Source organism: Sebastes umbrosus, chromosome 18, assembly GCF_015220745.1.
Source record: "Sebastes umbrosus isolate fSebUmb1 chromosome 18, fSebUmb1.pri, whole genome shotgun sequence".
In the NCBI taxonomy this organism is placed as follows: Eukaryota; Metazoa; Chordata; class Actinopteri; order Perciformes; family Sebastidae; genus Sebastes; species Sebastes umbrosus.
Genome location: NC_051286.1, coordinates 15,849,258 through 15,867,128, shown reverse-complemented (window position 1 = coordinate 15,867,128; position 17,871 = coordinate 15,849,258). Strand labels below are relative to the sequence as shown.

Sequence of the window (17,871 nt, the reverse complement as noted above, 5' to 3'; positions counted from 1 at the left end):
CTGTTCCCAAAGATTAAGAATGAACTTCAGCGCTCCAAAACATTAAGCTTGTACGGTTACAACTGTGCAGGCTGATAAGGATGAGCAATTGTTTGGGCGTCTGTCAATTGGCATTGATATCCAGCTAATCCGGGATCATTAATTACTCAGAAAAGTACTATGAAAATTGGTGCTTAATTAAAAAATCACAACCAAAGATCATTAATGGAATATTCTCCAATGGAAACCCATCATATAACTATAAAGCAAGGAATCTCTATTTGTCTGTCTGTATGCGTATGTGTCGGTTTGTCCTTTGCATATCTCAAGAACCGTTTATCCGATCTAATTCACACTTGGTGGGTATATTGATTGAAACCCAAGGAAGTGCTTTTGTCCATTTTGACACGTGCCACAGTCAATATTAATAAACTTTGAAAAAACTAAAGAACAGCCCCTTACCTCCAGAGGCTCAGTCGTTGTCAGACCGATAGCCGATGGGTTCCAAGATTGAGGGCTGGTTAGATTTAGGAACTAAAACTAAGGGTAGTTTAAGTTTAGGCACAATAATTGAAGCTAAGAAAACATCATGGTCTGGGTTTAAAAAAAATACTTGGTTAAGTTTAGGGTCTCTCAGACAGTACCATACTCACAGTGAAATGATTAAAACCTGTTTATCCCTCCGTGTAGCAACACATACCAGCTGAATGATAGGTCCTAGTCACGTATAGAAATGGCTCCTCCTAAAGAACATTGATCTTTTGGGTTTTATGAGTGAGTTTCATCTCAAGCATGGGAGATTTTCTTCCATCCATGGAGCACATATAATTCCTAATTTATGAAAATCACAAGTCTGAGGTTATAAAGTTTAAGGCAGCAGTGATATGTAGCCCAGAGGTCTTCCATGTTATATGTGGCTTGAGAATGGTGTCATGGTTAATAAATACTTAAATCACAGGAAGCCTTTCTGTCCCTGTAAGGCAGAGATCACATATTGACAGGAACATTTTCTTCCGGGTCTCCCACCCTTTACCACGATAAAAATAAGAAGGCAGCAGGGTCCCTTAAGTAATGATAATAATAACACAATACTTTATTGATCCACGGAGGGAAATTCTCTTTCAGCTAACCCCTTGCCACAGGCCATCCCACAGCCTCGAGTGAAAGTGGAATAAAAGAGAAGAAGGAACATCTTCTTCATCTCTTGTAAGGCCTTAGATGACACTGTGACGCTCAGCTTTCATTCAAAGGCATTTGACAGTTCTGAGTGCAGGAAAGAAAGAGAAATGTGCTTCTTTGATTAGCTGTTTGGGTGCTTGTGTGAAGCAAAGCGGGAGTGACATAGATTATTTTCTGCAGCAAATTGAGCACAATTAGGGCACTCCGTAAAGTGGCATTATGAGAAATGCTGCATTGGAAATGCTGTTTGTTCTTGCTGTAATTGCCGGGGTGTTAAATGTGATTGCAGCCATTTACTTTCAGGTTGCATACCAACAAGGTGGCTCTGTGCATGTACATAAATGTGTGTGTGTGTGTGTTACTGTTTTATTTTGGGACATAATTAAGATGCACTTTAGATTCACTTCACTCTCAAATTGCTGCAAGGTGAGACTTGTGGGTCGCTTCAGTAAGTTAGACATGTAAACTCATCCCACCTCTCAATTCATTTCGCTTTCACAGGGAGAATGGTGCAGAACTCAATAATGACAATATGCAAAAAGCCCCAGAATCTAATTTCTACTCTATCCATCTGAATTACAATGCCATCATTATTATTCCAATGTTGGAATTATACACTCCATCAGCTGGAATAAGCAGTTTCCACCAGCGAGCTCACTTTGTGTGTGCATATTGTCCTTGTTGAAACTGTGTGTGTATGGCATGTTTATGAGGGAAAACACACGCACGCGAGCTTTCGCACATACATGTGCACTTTATCCCATTAAAAGGTTAATTTTTCAGGCCTACAGTAATTGTCCCAAGGTTATTGGCTGTGTCAAAAATGCAGCTTCCTCAATAAAAAAAGGAGTAATTGCCAAATGTGCAAAAATGTGTGACATACAATGAATGCTGAATACACTAAACGTGATGGATTTTCCTTTGGGAGAATGTGTTTATGGATCCCACTACATTAATTTGAATTAAACCAAAGTTGGACACTCACTCAGATCGTTGCTGTCTCTGGCCAGCTGTGCTTAAATAAGGACAGTCGCTGCAATTGTCAGCCTGTCCTCATATCAGATGTGCATGTATAGTTACAAAAAGGGCTGTCTTGTAATTTTACAGACTCTATTCCATAAATTAACGAAACAGGAGGTGGCCTTATGTCAGTAAAACAGGGACGGGCTCTGCAGCAAAACAAGACGTTATAAAGTAACTGTGTTGCTCATATGTTAAAGACAAACAAAACATCTTTTTTTTTCTGCAGACCTCTAGTGGTTTAATTCGTCACCTTGCTGCAGTGTTGTAGTCCAACGTATTCTCATACAACAGTTTGTATGATATCTTGCACCAAAGTTATTCTTCCAGTTTCTTCCAGTTTTTCCTACGAATGTCCAGCAACACGTGTCAATTTCCGCTCGCTACATGCATACAGTCTTTTCAAAATAAACTTCTATCTTCACAGGAAACAACTTCCCTAGGTTTAGGCAATAAAACTACTTAGTTAGGCCGTGGAGAACTTGGTTAGGATTAGGCAACAAAACTACTTACACTAGTTGGGTTTAGGCAACAAAACTACTAAATTAGGGAAAAGATCTTGGTTTACGTGACAAATAAATCAACGTCGACTTCTGGTTTCACACAGGACACGAACGCCAGTCTCCTGGGCGAAAGTCCGGCATTTTTTGTCCCATCCATCTACCATGACCTCCGTCCTACGTGGCGTTCGCTGCTCTTTATATTTCCTGGTTTCAATTACGAACAGTGTATGAGACCAGTGTAGGTAGATATGTATAGCCTACTGACTCTTGAGCAGAAATGGGAAGAGTACTAGAAAATAGAAATCAAGTAAAAGTACTTATGTACGAATATACATAAATATAAGTAAAAGAGTAGGTCAGTTAAAATGTATTCTGAGTAAACGTTACCGTGTAAGTACACACAAAAAAGACTTTGTTACAGTAACGAGACTAAATGTAATTCATTACTTCCACCCCTGTGTGTGATTACACACATCCACACATGGGTATGTTGAGCGGTGCAAAAAGCCCGGTATTAAGTTACTTAAGTACTCCTTAATGGAAAAGTTTGAGCTATGTGCTAAACTAAGCTAACGAGCCACAGGCGGTAGCTTCGTAGCTTTGTATTTAGCGTACAGATATGAGAGTGGTATCAATCTTCTCATCTAACTCTCAGCAAAAAAAAACAAGCATATTTCATTTTGGTTTTGTTGCTTAGCGTTCATAATATCCTTAACATAACCACAACCATTACACTTTCCGATGCAGTGATGCAGCATTGTGTAAGTATAGTAGGCCTACGGACCATATTCAGAGATTAAGTATATATCAAGCATATTATTGTAGGGTCTGTAGGATTTTATACAATGGCTATAACAGGGAACATGTTGGATTTTTAGCATTGAGCAGTGCAGGATGGTACTGTTTTGGCTAACTTTTCCTCCACTATCAGGTCAAACAGAAGTTTACAGATATATTCAAAGTCAGTTATTTCTGAAAGGTCCATAATGCACCAAAACTACGCAGCTTAGGTTAAGTATCATAGCTGATTGCCAGTTTATATCCACATGCGACCTTATAGTAATTCCACAACATGCCATATGACCTTTCCTCCATCACTACTAACCTTAAAACACCTCGCCGCTCACTGTAGGATATGGGTAATAACAGTCTATTTTGTGGCACCATCCTCAGGCCAAATGTTCCATTTTTGCCCTTAATGGTAATGATCTAAGGATGGAAAATGTGTCTCCATTTTTTATCCATGCAGCAGTTTTATTGTCTGGTGTGAAACAAGCATTGCAGCCTCACGAGGCCTCCGGCTTGGCTATAGACCTTTAGTCATGTTTTTCTTATTCTTGAGCTTTCAAAAGCAGCAGTCCCCAAATGAACAGAACTTGGTATTGTTGTCAGTTTATATTCGCATTGCTCGTCTGAAGTGAACTTCAAAACTCAGTGTCCTTCAATTGGATCTTCAATCTTTCTCAAGAATGAATAATCGTCTGATTTCTTTTAAAACAAAAACATAGTCTGCTTTCCACAGTCTGCATTTAACAATGCAGTGTCTAATGGCTTTCAGAGATGAAAAGGTTTGTGCTCAGAGTGAAATACTGTATCGCCTATACTGTCTAAGCTTTTAGACTTTAAAGAAAGATTGAGCTATTGTTGAAATCCAGCTGTGGTTTGTATGTTAAACATCTAGGACAGTTGATGACATTGGGTCATCATTGAGACAGTAATATTTATTTATCATACAGTGTTTTTTTAGTCAACTTTCAAGAGCACAACACACATTTTATGTAAGCAGAAAGTAGTGGTTTGGAGGACAGTGTGTATAATACTTTTAGAAGTGGTGATGGTGGTTCTGCTTTAAAGTCTTTAAAGAACAGTAAAAGCATCTGGCTCTCAAAGTGTTTTTACCCCATAACTGAAGAGCGTAAACAACAAACACTCCCTTGACTCTGTCCAGATTGTTCAAGTGTACTCAGAACTAAAAACAGAGCGATGAGAGGATGTGAGCAGGGCGGACAGCCTGTACCAATACTGTATATAGCTTAATGCCACATCTGTCATTCATTTGGTGCTTTTATCCGGAGCATCTTGAGTGCATCCATTTAGTTCCCAGTGGGAAATGAAGCTCTAGACCTGCAGTGCTACCAGTGACACACTACCCATTATACCACTGAACACACTCTCGAAACAGCAGGTTGACAGGAAAGCAAAAGAACCTACTCAGTTTAGCAAAGTAAATGTGTCGTGAGTCTTTTGGAAAGAGAGTCTTGGAAAGAGAAGAGTGAGCGGAGGGGTACTCTAAAACTAGAACTAGATGCCGCCAATACACACTGTACCTTTTAAGTGCAAATTTTATTACATTTTCAGGAAATTATTACATAATTTGTTGCTACAAGGTGACTTAACTAGGGCTGTGTGATTAATCGCATGATTGTCCATGATTAACCACGATTAATCGCAAATTAATTGCACATTTTTAATCTGTTCAAAATGTACTTTAGAGGGAGATATTTAATCAACATGGGAGTGGGCAAATGTGCTACTTTATGTAAATGTATGTATATATTTATTATTGAAAATCAATTAATTACACAAAACAATGACAAATATTGGCCAGAAACCCTCACAGATACTGCATTTAGCATAAAAAATATGCTTAAATTATAACATGGCAAACTCAAGCCCAACAAGCAACAACAGCTGTCAGCCATAGAACCCATTTTCATTCACATATCTTGAGGTAAGAGGTCAAGGGACCCATTTGAAAATCGCCATGCCAGTTTTTCCTCGCCAAAATTTAGCGTAAGTTTGCAGCGTTATTTAGCCTCCTTCACAACAAGCTATGACATGAATTCCTTAGGTTTTCTAGTTTCATATGATACCAGTATCTTTACTCTAGCTTTAAAATTGAGCCCGCTACGACCTAAAAGTCACAAGTTGCGTTAATGCGTTAAAGAAAGTGGTGTTAAAACAAATTTGCGTTAACTTTGACAGCCCTGGAATAAACACAAAATGTAAAATTTGTGCAAATGAAGCGAGGCAAAAAATTAGCTTCCCTTTCTGTCTGAACACACTTTAACTGTCTAATAAGGTTTACTGAAGGTGTAACAAATGTCCTTACTAATAGTTAATTACACATTTATTGAGGCTTTATAAATAAGTGATAAACTACTATCAAGTACAACGTTTGGGTGCAAGTTAAGATAGAATAAGTGCTATACTAGAGGAGGATACGTAGTAAATAAATTGGATTTTTGACTAACTAAATGACTTATTATTGATCTATAAAGCATTATAATACTGATCTTTAAAGCATGTCAACGTGACCTTTAGCAAGACACTGACCTCCTAATTGCTCCAAATGTACTGTATATATGTGGGGAAAACGTAAGTCTCTTTGGACAAAAACATCTGCCAAATTAATTTAATGTAATGCAATACTAAATTATTCATCACCCATTAAAGGCATTATCTTATAAAACCTCTATAAAGAATGCCTTATTAGAAATTGTACTGAAACTGTACCCTACTCTACTTTGTATAATTACTACTTTATTAGAGATTGATTTGCGAGTATGGCTAGAACACTTCTTTCAGGGGTTGTAGGACTGATATGTTGATGAAATATCTGCATAATGTAATGTCTCTACTGTCAAACAGGATGGAGTTGTTGCTGCCCTCTCCTCTTACATAAAGCCTTCCAGAAAGGATGTTACAAAATAAGCCTCGATCAAATAAAGCGAGACATGATCACATCCCCATTTAAATGGAAATCTTTGCGGCATATTACCCCAATCCACAGTCGCAGTACTTATCTGAGACATGGTCCTAGTCATCCACAAACATGTAAACACTCACTGACGTGTGAGGTGTATTGGATTGACGCTCGGCAAAGCCTGGAAGCTCAGGTGTGTGTGTCCACGTTTGTGTGTACTCATACAATATTTATATTTGTATGAGTAAGGAAAGCATTAGAAAAGAGTGTTTTTTCTGCCCTATTACACATAAATAACTATTTCCAGAGTAGGGTCATATTGACAGAATGAAAGCAATATTTAGCAGAAAACATTAATGGAGCCGTGATAGAGATCCTGTCTTTAGTTGAATGTATCATATATTGTGCATTAGGCTTATTTTACGGACGACATTTTGAAATGTCACAGTAAGAAAAGCACAGGTTTAAATGATAAAATTAATAATGGCGATTCGACTGTTATCAGGCCATTAAATAGCCGTTATCAGTCTCTATAAACACCATAGATGTGGGTTCATTAGGGGCCTATACTATGCCTACTACGTTGCAAAAGTTGAAAGCAACATGTCTAACATGTTGTAAAACTGCATGAAACGTTATGTTTTGAACACAAACAAAAAGGCTTCTTTAGGTTTAGGCAACAAAACTACAACTTCTTCAGGCTGAGGCAAAACAACACTTGGTTAAGTTTATAGAAAAACATTGTGTTGTCCCCGTCCTCCACCCCTCATGGAGTTTCACGCTGTCTATACTACGAACTGACTTCTGCCTCTACTCCTGTCATAATTACTACAGTTGCTAGCGGACGCTGTCGTGTTCTTTTATACCTTCTTTTGGTGATCTACCATGTGAATAGATGATAAAAACCTACTAGTGGATGTAGTAGGCCCTTACTGACCTACATCTATGGGGCTTATAGCAACTGATAACGCCTATTTGATAGCCTGACAACAGTCTAATCGGCTGCTTCGCCGGTGTCGGGGTCCGTTCGTAGTTACACCTGTACTTTTCCTACAATGACAGTCGAAATTTCTGCTTTGATAAAGACCGGTTTGCTACTTTTTCTTAGTGCTATAAACATGCAGTATTGTTTATATGACTTATGTTGTTTGTGCATCAAAAAGTCTGCAGTGTTTTTACATGCTATTGCAGTACGGATGGAAATGTCGGTCTGTCTGTCTTTGGTCCAAAACTTTGGTCCAAATTGCAATATTGATTGAATTGCCATGACATTTGGCACAGACATTCATGTTGCCCTGAGGGTGATTTACAATAACTTTGGCAGTCCATTAACTTTACATTGAGCTCCATAATCTGGTCATTTTTTTTCAATTAGTCCTGTACTTTCGTTCATAACCAATTACCTGCAAAACTAATGACATTTCCATCAGCCTGATCCTCGGCTCTTCTTTGTGTGTAGGGCTAATAAGCAAATGTTAAGCATACTAACACGTTAAAGATGATGAACATGGTAAACATTATAGCTGCTCAACATTGACATGTTATTATTGTCATTGTGAGCATGTCAGCATGCTGATGTTAATGATTAGCTCCTCACAGAGCCATGGCTGTGGACTCCGTTAGCAGATTATTTCTCTGCTCCCCCTATCTTCTACATGGTGTAAATCTTCTTTTCTCCCCTGTACTCTTTCCTCATTTTGCTTCCTCCTCCTCCTCTCCCTGTTTTTGCAGACACCCATAGCCAGAGGGCACAATCACACAACCAGAAAGCCAATCAGGAAGCTTATTAAACATGACACTCAGTGAGCACACTCAATATAGGCGAAGGACATAGGCTCCGAGGTCTATGTGCCAATTAGGGAAAATCAGATCAATCATCGCAGTCAATGTGAACTCTTCCTCACTCAGTTTTTCTTCCTCTCTGTTGCTGCCTCTCCTCTCGCCTTTCTCGCACATTATCTCCTCTAGTCACCATCTCTCTCGTCTCCTTTGAAAATACTTACTCAGCTATACGCACCAGCACGGCTGTTGCACACGATCACACACCGCTTGCTACCAAATAAACAGGGAATAGACATTTGGCGTCTACGCATACGCACACACACACCACACTCCAGCAAAGCTATTCATCACAATTTAGCCACAGCATTAGACATTGAGGGACAATAACGCCCTCTCTAGAATACCATCCAAAACACAAACAGATACACACTTCTCCTCCCATGACACTCATTTTCCCCTCCATTTGTCAACACACTCCCGCACTTTTTAATTCCCCCTAAGCTTGTCTGTCTTCTCTCTTTTTTTCTCCTTAAAAACTAGGCTGCGCCGTTCAAGCGAATTTAAAAAGAAAGTCAATGAAACTGGAAAAAATGCCTGAGAACGTTGTTTTTGTAACTATAATCCCCGTATTATGTGACTAGATTACAAAATGTAGCTATAATCAGTTGAGTATTTGATCTATTTTTATATATTTTGTGCTCTTTTATATTTTGTTCTGAAGTTGTACATTTCTGATTAGCTCTCTTTTATTGGTGTTTTTAAAAGACATTCATGTTACGTTATGCATCCTAAACCCATAGTGAGGATTAAGATTTTCTAGATTCAGGAAGAAGTCAACAAATTGAGTTTACGCAGAGTGTTGTTATCAGATATGCATGGTGTGTGTGCAATACACAAGCAGTCCTACAACAGTTTTCTAATAAGAGATTTTGATGCAACTTAATGTAATAACTTCCCATTAACTTAAAGGGAAATGTGCCACCTTTCATGTGTATGTCCAGTCAGTGGTGATGGTAAATGTAGTCCACTGAAGAAATTAATTCCCCAGTCCGTGCTATAATCACAGAGAAAGCTGAGTTTTCCTGCTTGCGGAGACGTGCCGACTGGGCCTACATGTACCAGGATGCATTGCACGCGGCGAGTTTGCTATGTTACACAAGCTCTCTTAGCTTTTTTAGTCTAAGAAATAAACTCACAAAATGTCAAGACAAGAAATATTCTTACACCTAAACAGATAAATACAACCGCACACCTTCTGAATTAAAATTTCTTTCTTCCACCAAACAAAGACAAGTTTAATTTTCTTGTTGAAACAAAATAAAACTCACTTACTCTGTTAGTCCACTGTTACAACAAGCCGCAATTCTCGTTTAGTCGAAATAAATCCTTAATTCACCGAGTAAGATGTGAGAATATGATGGCTCTACACTATTTTTCCCCGCTGAACCCAACAAGTACAAAGTGACTTGAAATTAGATTTCAGTTTAATGCACCAGTAATTAAAGGCCACCATTAAAAATGACCTGGTTTCCTGTTAATGTAACCACTCTGTCATATAAAGTACTGGATCATCTCTTAAAACGTTTAGAGATATATATTTTGTAGTTTTTGAACACTGACAGCTACACCAGCATATGACTGTTTTGTACTACTTTCTGTCAATATATTGAGACCTGTAAATTAAATATTCCTGGGCGAAATGGAGATCAGTAAAGCTTTTTTGTATGTGTCTGTCATCTTAACTTCACATGATCCCTCCCTTTCCAGTACCATCCCCACCTTCTTTCTCATCAGGCCAATGATGGAGTGCTACAGGAAAAGGGACTTCTTAAGGTCTTGTCAAAAGCTTGTTGAGAGGTGGTAATAGGCCTGCTAGACTGGTGATGATGAAAAAGAGAGATCTGCTCACAAGATCTAATTTCACAGCCAGTGAGGAGAATGCTGTAGGCAAACACTTGTTTTGTGTAAGAGTATTAAAGTGCACTAGCACCACCCATAGACAAACTGTGTACTTGTAAATCACAAGCCATTCAAATTTATGTAAAGAAACATCTAAAGTATAAATATGTATGCACAACCTTATGCAACTGAACCCTATATCATGTTTGAGTAACACTTGCAATACTGTGTGTGACTTTGGAAACAGTAGTTTGATAAAATAGTCCGTAACTGCATGGCATTCTCTTCATCAGCAGATGAAGCTGGATTAGGTTGAAGGTTGAGCTCGAGTTAAGATTATTGATGCAACATGGGTACAGGGAGGATTTTTTATTTTATTTTAATACACTCTAACCTATCTCCATTGAGCATTCTAACTTTACAGGTATAACTAAAAATTGCCATAGTATAGTATGTTAAAAAAAAATGGGAAAGAGTCATAAAATAGTATGTTCAGAAATATGCAAAAAAAAGTTATAGTATAGTTCGTTGAAAAAAAATTGATAAAAGTCAAAGTATAGTGTGGCTAAAAAATTAAAAAAGCCATAGTATAGTATGTCGAAAAAAATGCAAAAAAAAGTAATAGTAAAGTATGTCGAAAAAAATCATACCATAGTATGTAGAAAAAAATTAAAAATAAATCATAGTATAGTATGTCTAAAATAGTCATAGTATAGCATGTCGATACATTTTATGAAAAAAAGTCATAGTAAAGTATACCGGAAAATTTCATGAAAAAAGTCATAATATAGTATGTAAAAAAAATTCATTAAAAAAGCTATAGTATAGTATGTCAAAAAAAAAATCATAGTATAGTATGCCGATAAATGTTATGAAAAAACAGTTATTGTATTATATGTCGAAAAAAATTTAATCAAAAAAGTCAGTGTAGTATGTCAATAAATGTTATGAAAAAAAAGTCATAGTATACTATGTCGATAATTTTTATAAAAAAAGTCATAGTAAAGTATATCGGAAAATTTCATGAAAAAAGTCATATGTATAGGTGTCGATAAATCTTATGACAAAATGTCTTATTTTAGTATGTTGAAAAACTTCATGAAAAAAAGTCATAGTATAGTGTGTGGAAAACTTTTTTTTTTTTTAAAGTAATAGTATAGTATGTCAAAAAAAAAATTATCAAAAAAGTCATAGTATAGTATGCCGATAAATGTTATGAAAAAAGAGTTATAGTATTATATGTTAATAATTTTCATGAAAAAAAGTCATAGTATAGTATGTCGAAATATTTCATGAAAAAAGTCTTATTATAGTATGTTGATAAATTTCACAAAAAAAGTGATAGAATAGTATGTCGATAATTCTTATGGGAAAAAAGGTCATAGTATAGTAAGTTTAAAAAAAATTCATTAAAAAAAGTCATAGTATAGTATGTCGATACATTTTTTGGAAAAAAAGTCATAGTATAGTATGTCGAAACATTTTATTAAAAAAAAGTCATCTTATAGTATGTCGATAAATTTTATGAAAAAAGTCATAGTATACTATATTGATACATTTTATGAAAAAAAGTCATAGTATAGTATGTCGAAAAATTTCATGAAAAAAATCTTATTATAGTATGTTGATAAATTTCATCAAAAAAGTCTTAGTATAGTATGTTGATAAATCTTATGGAAATAAAAGTTATAGTATATGTCAATAATTTCATCAAAAAAGTCGTAAAAAAAAGTTACAGTATAGTATGTCGTAAAAAATAACAAAGTCATAGTATTGTATGTCGAAATAGAGCCAAAGTGTAGTATGTCGAAAAAAAGTCATACTACAGTATTGAAAAATTTTGAAAAGTCATAGTATAGTATGTCGAAAAAATAAAAAAAGTTATAGTATGGTATGTTGAAAAAAAGGTCATAGTATTGGTTGTCGAAAAAAAAATTAAAAAGTCATAGCATAACGTTACATTTTTTTTAAAAAGTCATAGTATTGTTTGTGGAAAGTTGGCCTATATCTCAGCATTTCATTCATTTCTGTGAAGAAAACCAAATGAAGTTGTTATTTATAAAGTTTGGATTATTATTTAAAACAAACTTAAATCAAATCTCACAGGAACAGTGAAGACCTGAACACAAGTTATATTCACAGAGCCTCCCTTCTTTGCTATACAGCCCTGTCCTGCATTAAAAAAGTATGCAGTTAAAACAACCAAAGAGCTAATAGAACAATGGCCAAGCGTCAGGGAGAGGGAAACACAGAATTTGTCAAAAAAGAAGCCTATTAAGTATGATTGATTGAAAAAAAACAACAAAAAAAAACCCACACAATCCAGGCAATTGTATTAAAAGTCCACAAATAACAGGAAAACTCATCTTTGATGCAATATTCATCCAAACTTCCTGCAGTTATTGCGTTCACTATTTGGGTTAATTGTACAATTGATCAGGTGTTCTGTACTGTTATTTTATACATTCAATATAATATGAAATATCCATAACATATGTAACTTAGTCAGGGATCATCAGTTTTCTCAATGATAGAAAAGGGTCCCCTAAGGAAAAAAGGTTGGGAACCACTGGTATAGTATGCCATAAAAAGTCATTAAAATGTCAGTATAGTAGGCCATAAAAAAATCCTAAAAGTTGTAGCGTAGCATTTAACAGTACTTTGTAAGGGCAGCTGCAGTATGTACTAAAAGTAAAAAGAAAAAGTATGGAATTTGTAATGTAGCCAAAGAATGTACATAAAGTATGCCATAAAGATGTCATAAGTCAGTATAGTATGCCATAAAAAAAGTCATAGTATAGTAGTAAGATGATTTTTAATGATAATGCGAATCATCTGTTAATGTAGTTTTTAATCTAGCACCAACTGCGGTCTTCACAGCTGACATCTAAGTTGTGATTCTCACTTTCATCCAGCAGATGGCGCCACAACTCAGTGCAAAACTTACTAAATAGAGCTTTTAATATTAATGTCAATTGAAATAAGCAGCCAGTCCGGTTCACACTCATCTGTATCCAAAACTAATTGCAAGTTGGGTTGTTTTTTGGTAAATGGACTGCAGTTATGGAGCACAAATATACTGGGAGCAGTGCAAAGCACTTTACAATGCAACACATTCCCCATTGCACACAGTGGGTGTGTGCATTGGTATGTAAGGTGAACGCCTCAAGTTGACACAAACACACATTCACACACCAATGGTGGGGGTGCAGAGATGCAAGGTGTTTACCTGTTTGAGGCTTAGTGTCAAGACATTTAGGAAAGTGAACTACCAGTTCTGGACATGATCCTTTTTTTTTACATTATTTCATACATTAAACTCTTTTGGCCATGTCACTGTTGTGTCACCTCAAATGTGTGCCAAAGGTGAGGATGTGGCAGCATGTTTGAGGAAAATGCAAGTGACAAACACCAACAAATGAGCATCCCCTAACCCAGGGGTCGGCAACCTTTACTATCAAAAGAGCCATTTTAGGCAAAATTTAAAAAATAAAAATCTGTCTGGAGCTGCAAAACATTTGAGCATTGTGATGAAGGTAACACAGTTTATAGTCTAAGTATATAGTATATAAGTCTAATGCAGTGAGGGCCAAAGTGCAAATGTACTACGGAGTATTAGGGCCACATTGAGGGAAAAAACATCTGAGATTTCCAGAATAAAGTCACAATGGTATGAGAAAAAAGTCGTAATATTATGAGAATAAAGTCATAATTTTACGAGAAAAAAGTCATAAAATTACGAGAATAAAGTCGTAATATTAATAGAATAAAGTCGTAATATTAAGAGAATAAAGTCATAACTTTACGAGAAAAAAAGTCGCAATATTACGTGAATAAAGACATAACTTAACGAGAAAAAAAGAAAATAACCTGTAAAATTACTACTTTATAATACTGACGTTATTCTCATAATATTACAACTTTTTTTCTCCTAAACTTAAACCCTAATACTCTGTCGTACCATAGACCTATAACAATGATAAATAAAAATGAAAATGTAAACAAAAAACAGTTTCCATTTCTAAAAATCCACAGGGAGCCACTGGAGAGGGACTAAAAAAGCCGCATGACGCTCCGGAGCTGCAGGTTGCTGACCCCTGACCTAACCCTAAAGGCTGTAACCTCAATGTGGAACAACGCTTTTGAAAATGAACAAACATAGCAAAACATGAAAAACAATAATTTATTTGACCAGATATGAAACAGATAGAAATGGACACATGCTGGAACAGAGAAAAACCACTGAAGCCAGATCCCCCAACTTCTTCCATGTCAGTTCCTGAGGGCAGAAAAGAATCTGCTGCTCTGTATAGGTAATGATTGTATTTCCATAATCAAGTCTTGATTTAGTGGTAGGAAAGTGTGGGTAGTGCAAAACACAGGTGGGTAATCTTGAAGATTCCTTCTCCACAGTGACAGATGTGCAGCAACATCCAGAATCCAGCAGCTTTACAGAGAGACCAGCGTTCACCTGGACCAGACAGTCATATACCTGGCAAATAAAATAAGATAAGATGAACCTTTATTAATCCCCAGAGGGAAATTCAGGTGTCAAAGCAGCAACATCAGCAAACAGAGTGAAACACAGGAGAGGTAAAGGTATACAAAAATTACAAAAACAATAATAGAGATATAAAAGATACATAGTGTGTACAGTCTGTCAATAAATAAATGTAATATGTACATATGTGCAGTCTATAAAGTGGTATATAGGATGTATAAATAAAGAATAATACAATGATTACACACTGTGCACTATGGACATGATGACAGGAGTAAATGCAGGTATAAATTCAAAAGAAATGAAAGTATTGAGAGCTGCAGCAGCATGATCACAAAGACAAGACAAACTCCTTAACCCTTATGACTAAGACAACAGCTTGTGTTACATAATAGGACCTCCAGCAGTTAATCTATAGGTGGAAAACTAGCTACATTAGACAATATTTAGGTTTATTTCCCTACTAATCTATAAGCAGCAGACCAGTCAAGTAATCACAGGCCTTACTATGTTACACCCAATGTGAGCAAGACACATTTCACCCTCTTACCATTCAAGCCAGGTCGAGCTTCTTCTGAGTTTCTGCTAGTTTAGCTTGCAGCCTTTTCTTCCTCCAGTCCAGGAAGTTTCTCCTCATCCTGTTGGCCTGCCAGCCCGCCACGAAGCCGGCAGCGAAGGAGAGCACGACGGCGACTTGTAGTGTCCTCTCCGAGACTTCAGCCATGTTCACCTCTGGCTGGCTGATGACAGGTGCTCACATTTGTGTAAGCAGCACGAGAATCTTTAGTACACTCAGACAGGAAGTGACTCGCTTCAACTCTCGCGTGAAACAGCAACGTGAATCTCGCACACATTTTCTAACATTAAGGCATTGTAATCTAAACTCAATACTTCTAACATACAAGGCACAATTGGATAGGAAAGATAACTTAAATTATAAAATAAAATATATATAATAATCGAACTCTTCAAATATATATATATTTTTTTTTTACTTAAGATAATTAATTTACAAACATTAAGGCATTGTAATCTAAACTCACAACTTCTAACATACAAGGCACAATTGGATAGGAAAGATAACTTAAATTATAAAAAAAAATATATATAATAATCGAACTCTTCAAATATATATATATATATTTTTTTTTACTGAAGATAATTAATTTACAAACATTAAGGCATTGTAATCTAAACTCACAACTTCTAACATACAAGGCACAATTGGATAGGAAAGATAACTTAAATTATAAAAAAAAATAATATAATAAAAATAAAAGAGAGGGTAGAAAATAATTAAAGGAACAAAAAAAGAAATGCATAAATAAATAAATAATAATAAGACTGCACTCTTCCATAATAGCTCTAGGGGTCATCATCATATACAGGTGCAGCTCAAAGAATAAGGATATCGTGAAAAAGTTCAATATTCTTCACCAGTTATTGAAGAAAGTGAACATTTTATATATTCTAGACTCATTACACATAAACTAAAATGAAAAACTAACATTAAAAAACTAAAAAAAAACATTTTTTTCCTTTTAATTCCGATAATCACAGCCTGCAGCTCAAAACAGAAAGAAAAAGGGTATCTCAAAATATTAGAATATTTCCTTTTGAGTTTGAGTAAATTACTATTCATACAGTATAAATACCGTGTATCTCTCAGCCTAGTTCAGTACATGCATATAAAAAAAAAATATATCAAATTTTCACTTTCTTAAATAACTGGTGAAGAATATTGAACTTTTTCACGATATTCAAATTTTTTGAGCTACACCTGTATGTTCAGTTCTTCATAAGCTCTGAGGAGAGACTTTGCATGTTGTTCTTTCATTAGTCTTAAAGCATTGAGATGATTGTCCACAAGGTCCTTTTTGAAAACGGAAAACAGAGGTTTAATTTTCCTCCATTTGGATGCATGGATGAAAAAAATTTGCCAGCAGTATCAGATTGTTCAAAATCAAGTCACTCTTAATGTCCTTCATGTTAATACCAAACACAATATTTACTCTTGTGAGACGAGCAAGTAGTTGGATTTTGGTTGACAGCCAGTCCTGCAAATCTTCCCAGAATGCCGCAGAATATAAACAGTGGAAAAACAGATGATCAGTAGTTTCAATCTCAGTCTCACGGAAGTTGCAGTTATTGTGATCAACATTAAATCTCAGTCTTAGAAATTCATTTGATGGATAAATATAAGACATTATTTTGAAATGGACTCTTCAAAATAAAGGTCCGGAAGGCATCTCGAATTCATGGTTCTTGTCCAGTGTTAAAATACAATTACCGTAATTGACTTATCTATTTTAATGCAGAATAAATGAATAAAACTTATATACTAACACTACTACTACTACTACTAATAATAATAATAATAATAATAACAAAGAGTCAGACTTCATTGAACAAGAAAGTTTATTTTCTCTGGAAAAAGTATACTTTAAAAAACATTATATTAAAAAGAAAAGGAAGGTCATTAGGGCGTCAAAATTGATTTAATATGGGTCACAAGCCTGATAAAAAATTTGTGGAAAACTTTTGGAAATTTCTAGTTTTGGGAAAAAGCTCATGTGCAACAGCATAGAGTGCTCCAGGGATGAGGTATTTCTGTAGGCCAACCAGGAAGTTAGCATCGCCCTGGGTTCCCTCGACAAAAAGCCAATGGGGTTTTCCCATTGGCTTTTTGATTATTGCAGAAAATAAGCTCAAACGTTTATGATACTTACACATTTTGTTCAGCAAGATAATCTTCACAAATGAACATCACTTTTATGATTTTTTGAAGTGTGAATGCAATAGCCAGACGCAAAAAGCTAACGTTAGGCTATAAACTAACCACGGAACTACACCACGGTTTCATGAACGTGAGTTCACACAATGTGGACGAGTCGGCGTGATGATATTTAGTAGTCTCATTTCGCCATTTGTTAGAAACCGCCTTTTTTAAAGATTCACGAGTGGGATATTTACTGATGTATTTTATGTCGTAGAACAAAATGTTAAAATCTCTTCAGCTTGTGTTAACTGCAGACCTTATTTCAGGCATCCATCTAAAAACCTATTCAAATAACCCACTGACTTCCAGACGAGGGAACCGGAAGTGCTAAAATGCTAACTCATTTCCTGGTTTTAGGACTCATTCTTGTAGCACTCTATTGCCTCATTTCCTGCTAATCACTGAAATCCAGTTATCAGATTGGAAAAGGTAAATTGAAAACTAAAATGTGAAAGTTTAATGCAGCCCATATAGCTCCCTCGGGCTCAAGACAAGTCATGAAATACATAATCCATAGTTAGAC

At 35.9% G+C, this 17,871-nt stretch overlaps 1 protein-coding gene and 1 long non-coding RNA gene across 3 annotated transcripts in view; one reads left to right on the top strand and one right to left on the bottom strand.

Annotated features, from left to right (window-relative positions):
• LOC119477513 overlaps nt 1-14,230 on the top strand; it is an 88,824-nt gene extending 74,594 nt beyond the window's left edge. For both annotated transcript variants that reach the window (XR_005204248.1, XR_005204249.1), the window contains one exon: nt 14,104-14,230. This is a non-coding gene — a long non-coding RNA (uncharacterized LOC119477513). The remainder of the gene's footprint in view (nt 1-14,103) is intronic.
• A 1-nt stretch (nt 14,231) lies between these two features.
• Nucleotides 14,232-15,373, bottom strand: LOC119477511 (mitoregulin-like). The gene is made up of 2 exons (XM_037751613.1): nt 15,120-15,373; nt 14,232-14,560 (listed from the first exon to the last, which is right to left on the bottom strand). Exon 1 carries the CDS (start codon nt 15,291-15,293, stop codon nt 15,123-15,125), a length of 171 nt encoding a protein of 56 aa, XP_037607541.1. The 5' UTR covers nt 15,294-15,373; the 3' UTR covers nt 14,232-14,560; nt 15,120-15,122.
• Nucleotides 15,374-17,871: the final 2,498 nt, after the last annotated feature.

Coding starts and splice junctions, on each gene's coding strand:
- LOC119477511 (XM_037751613.1), bottom strand. CDS start 15,293: ATGGCTGAAGTCTCGGAGAGGACACTACAAGTCGCCGTCGTGCTCTCC.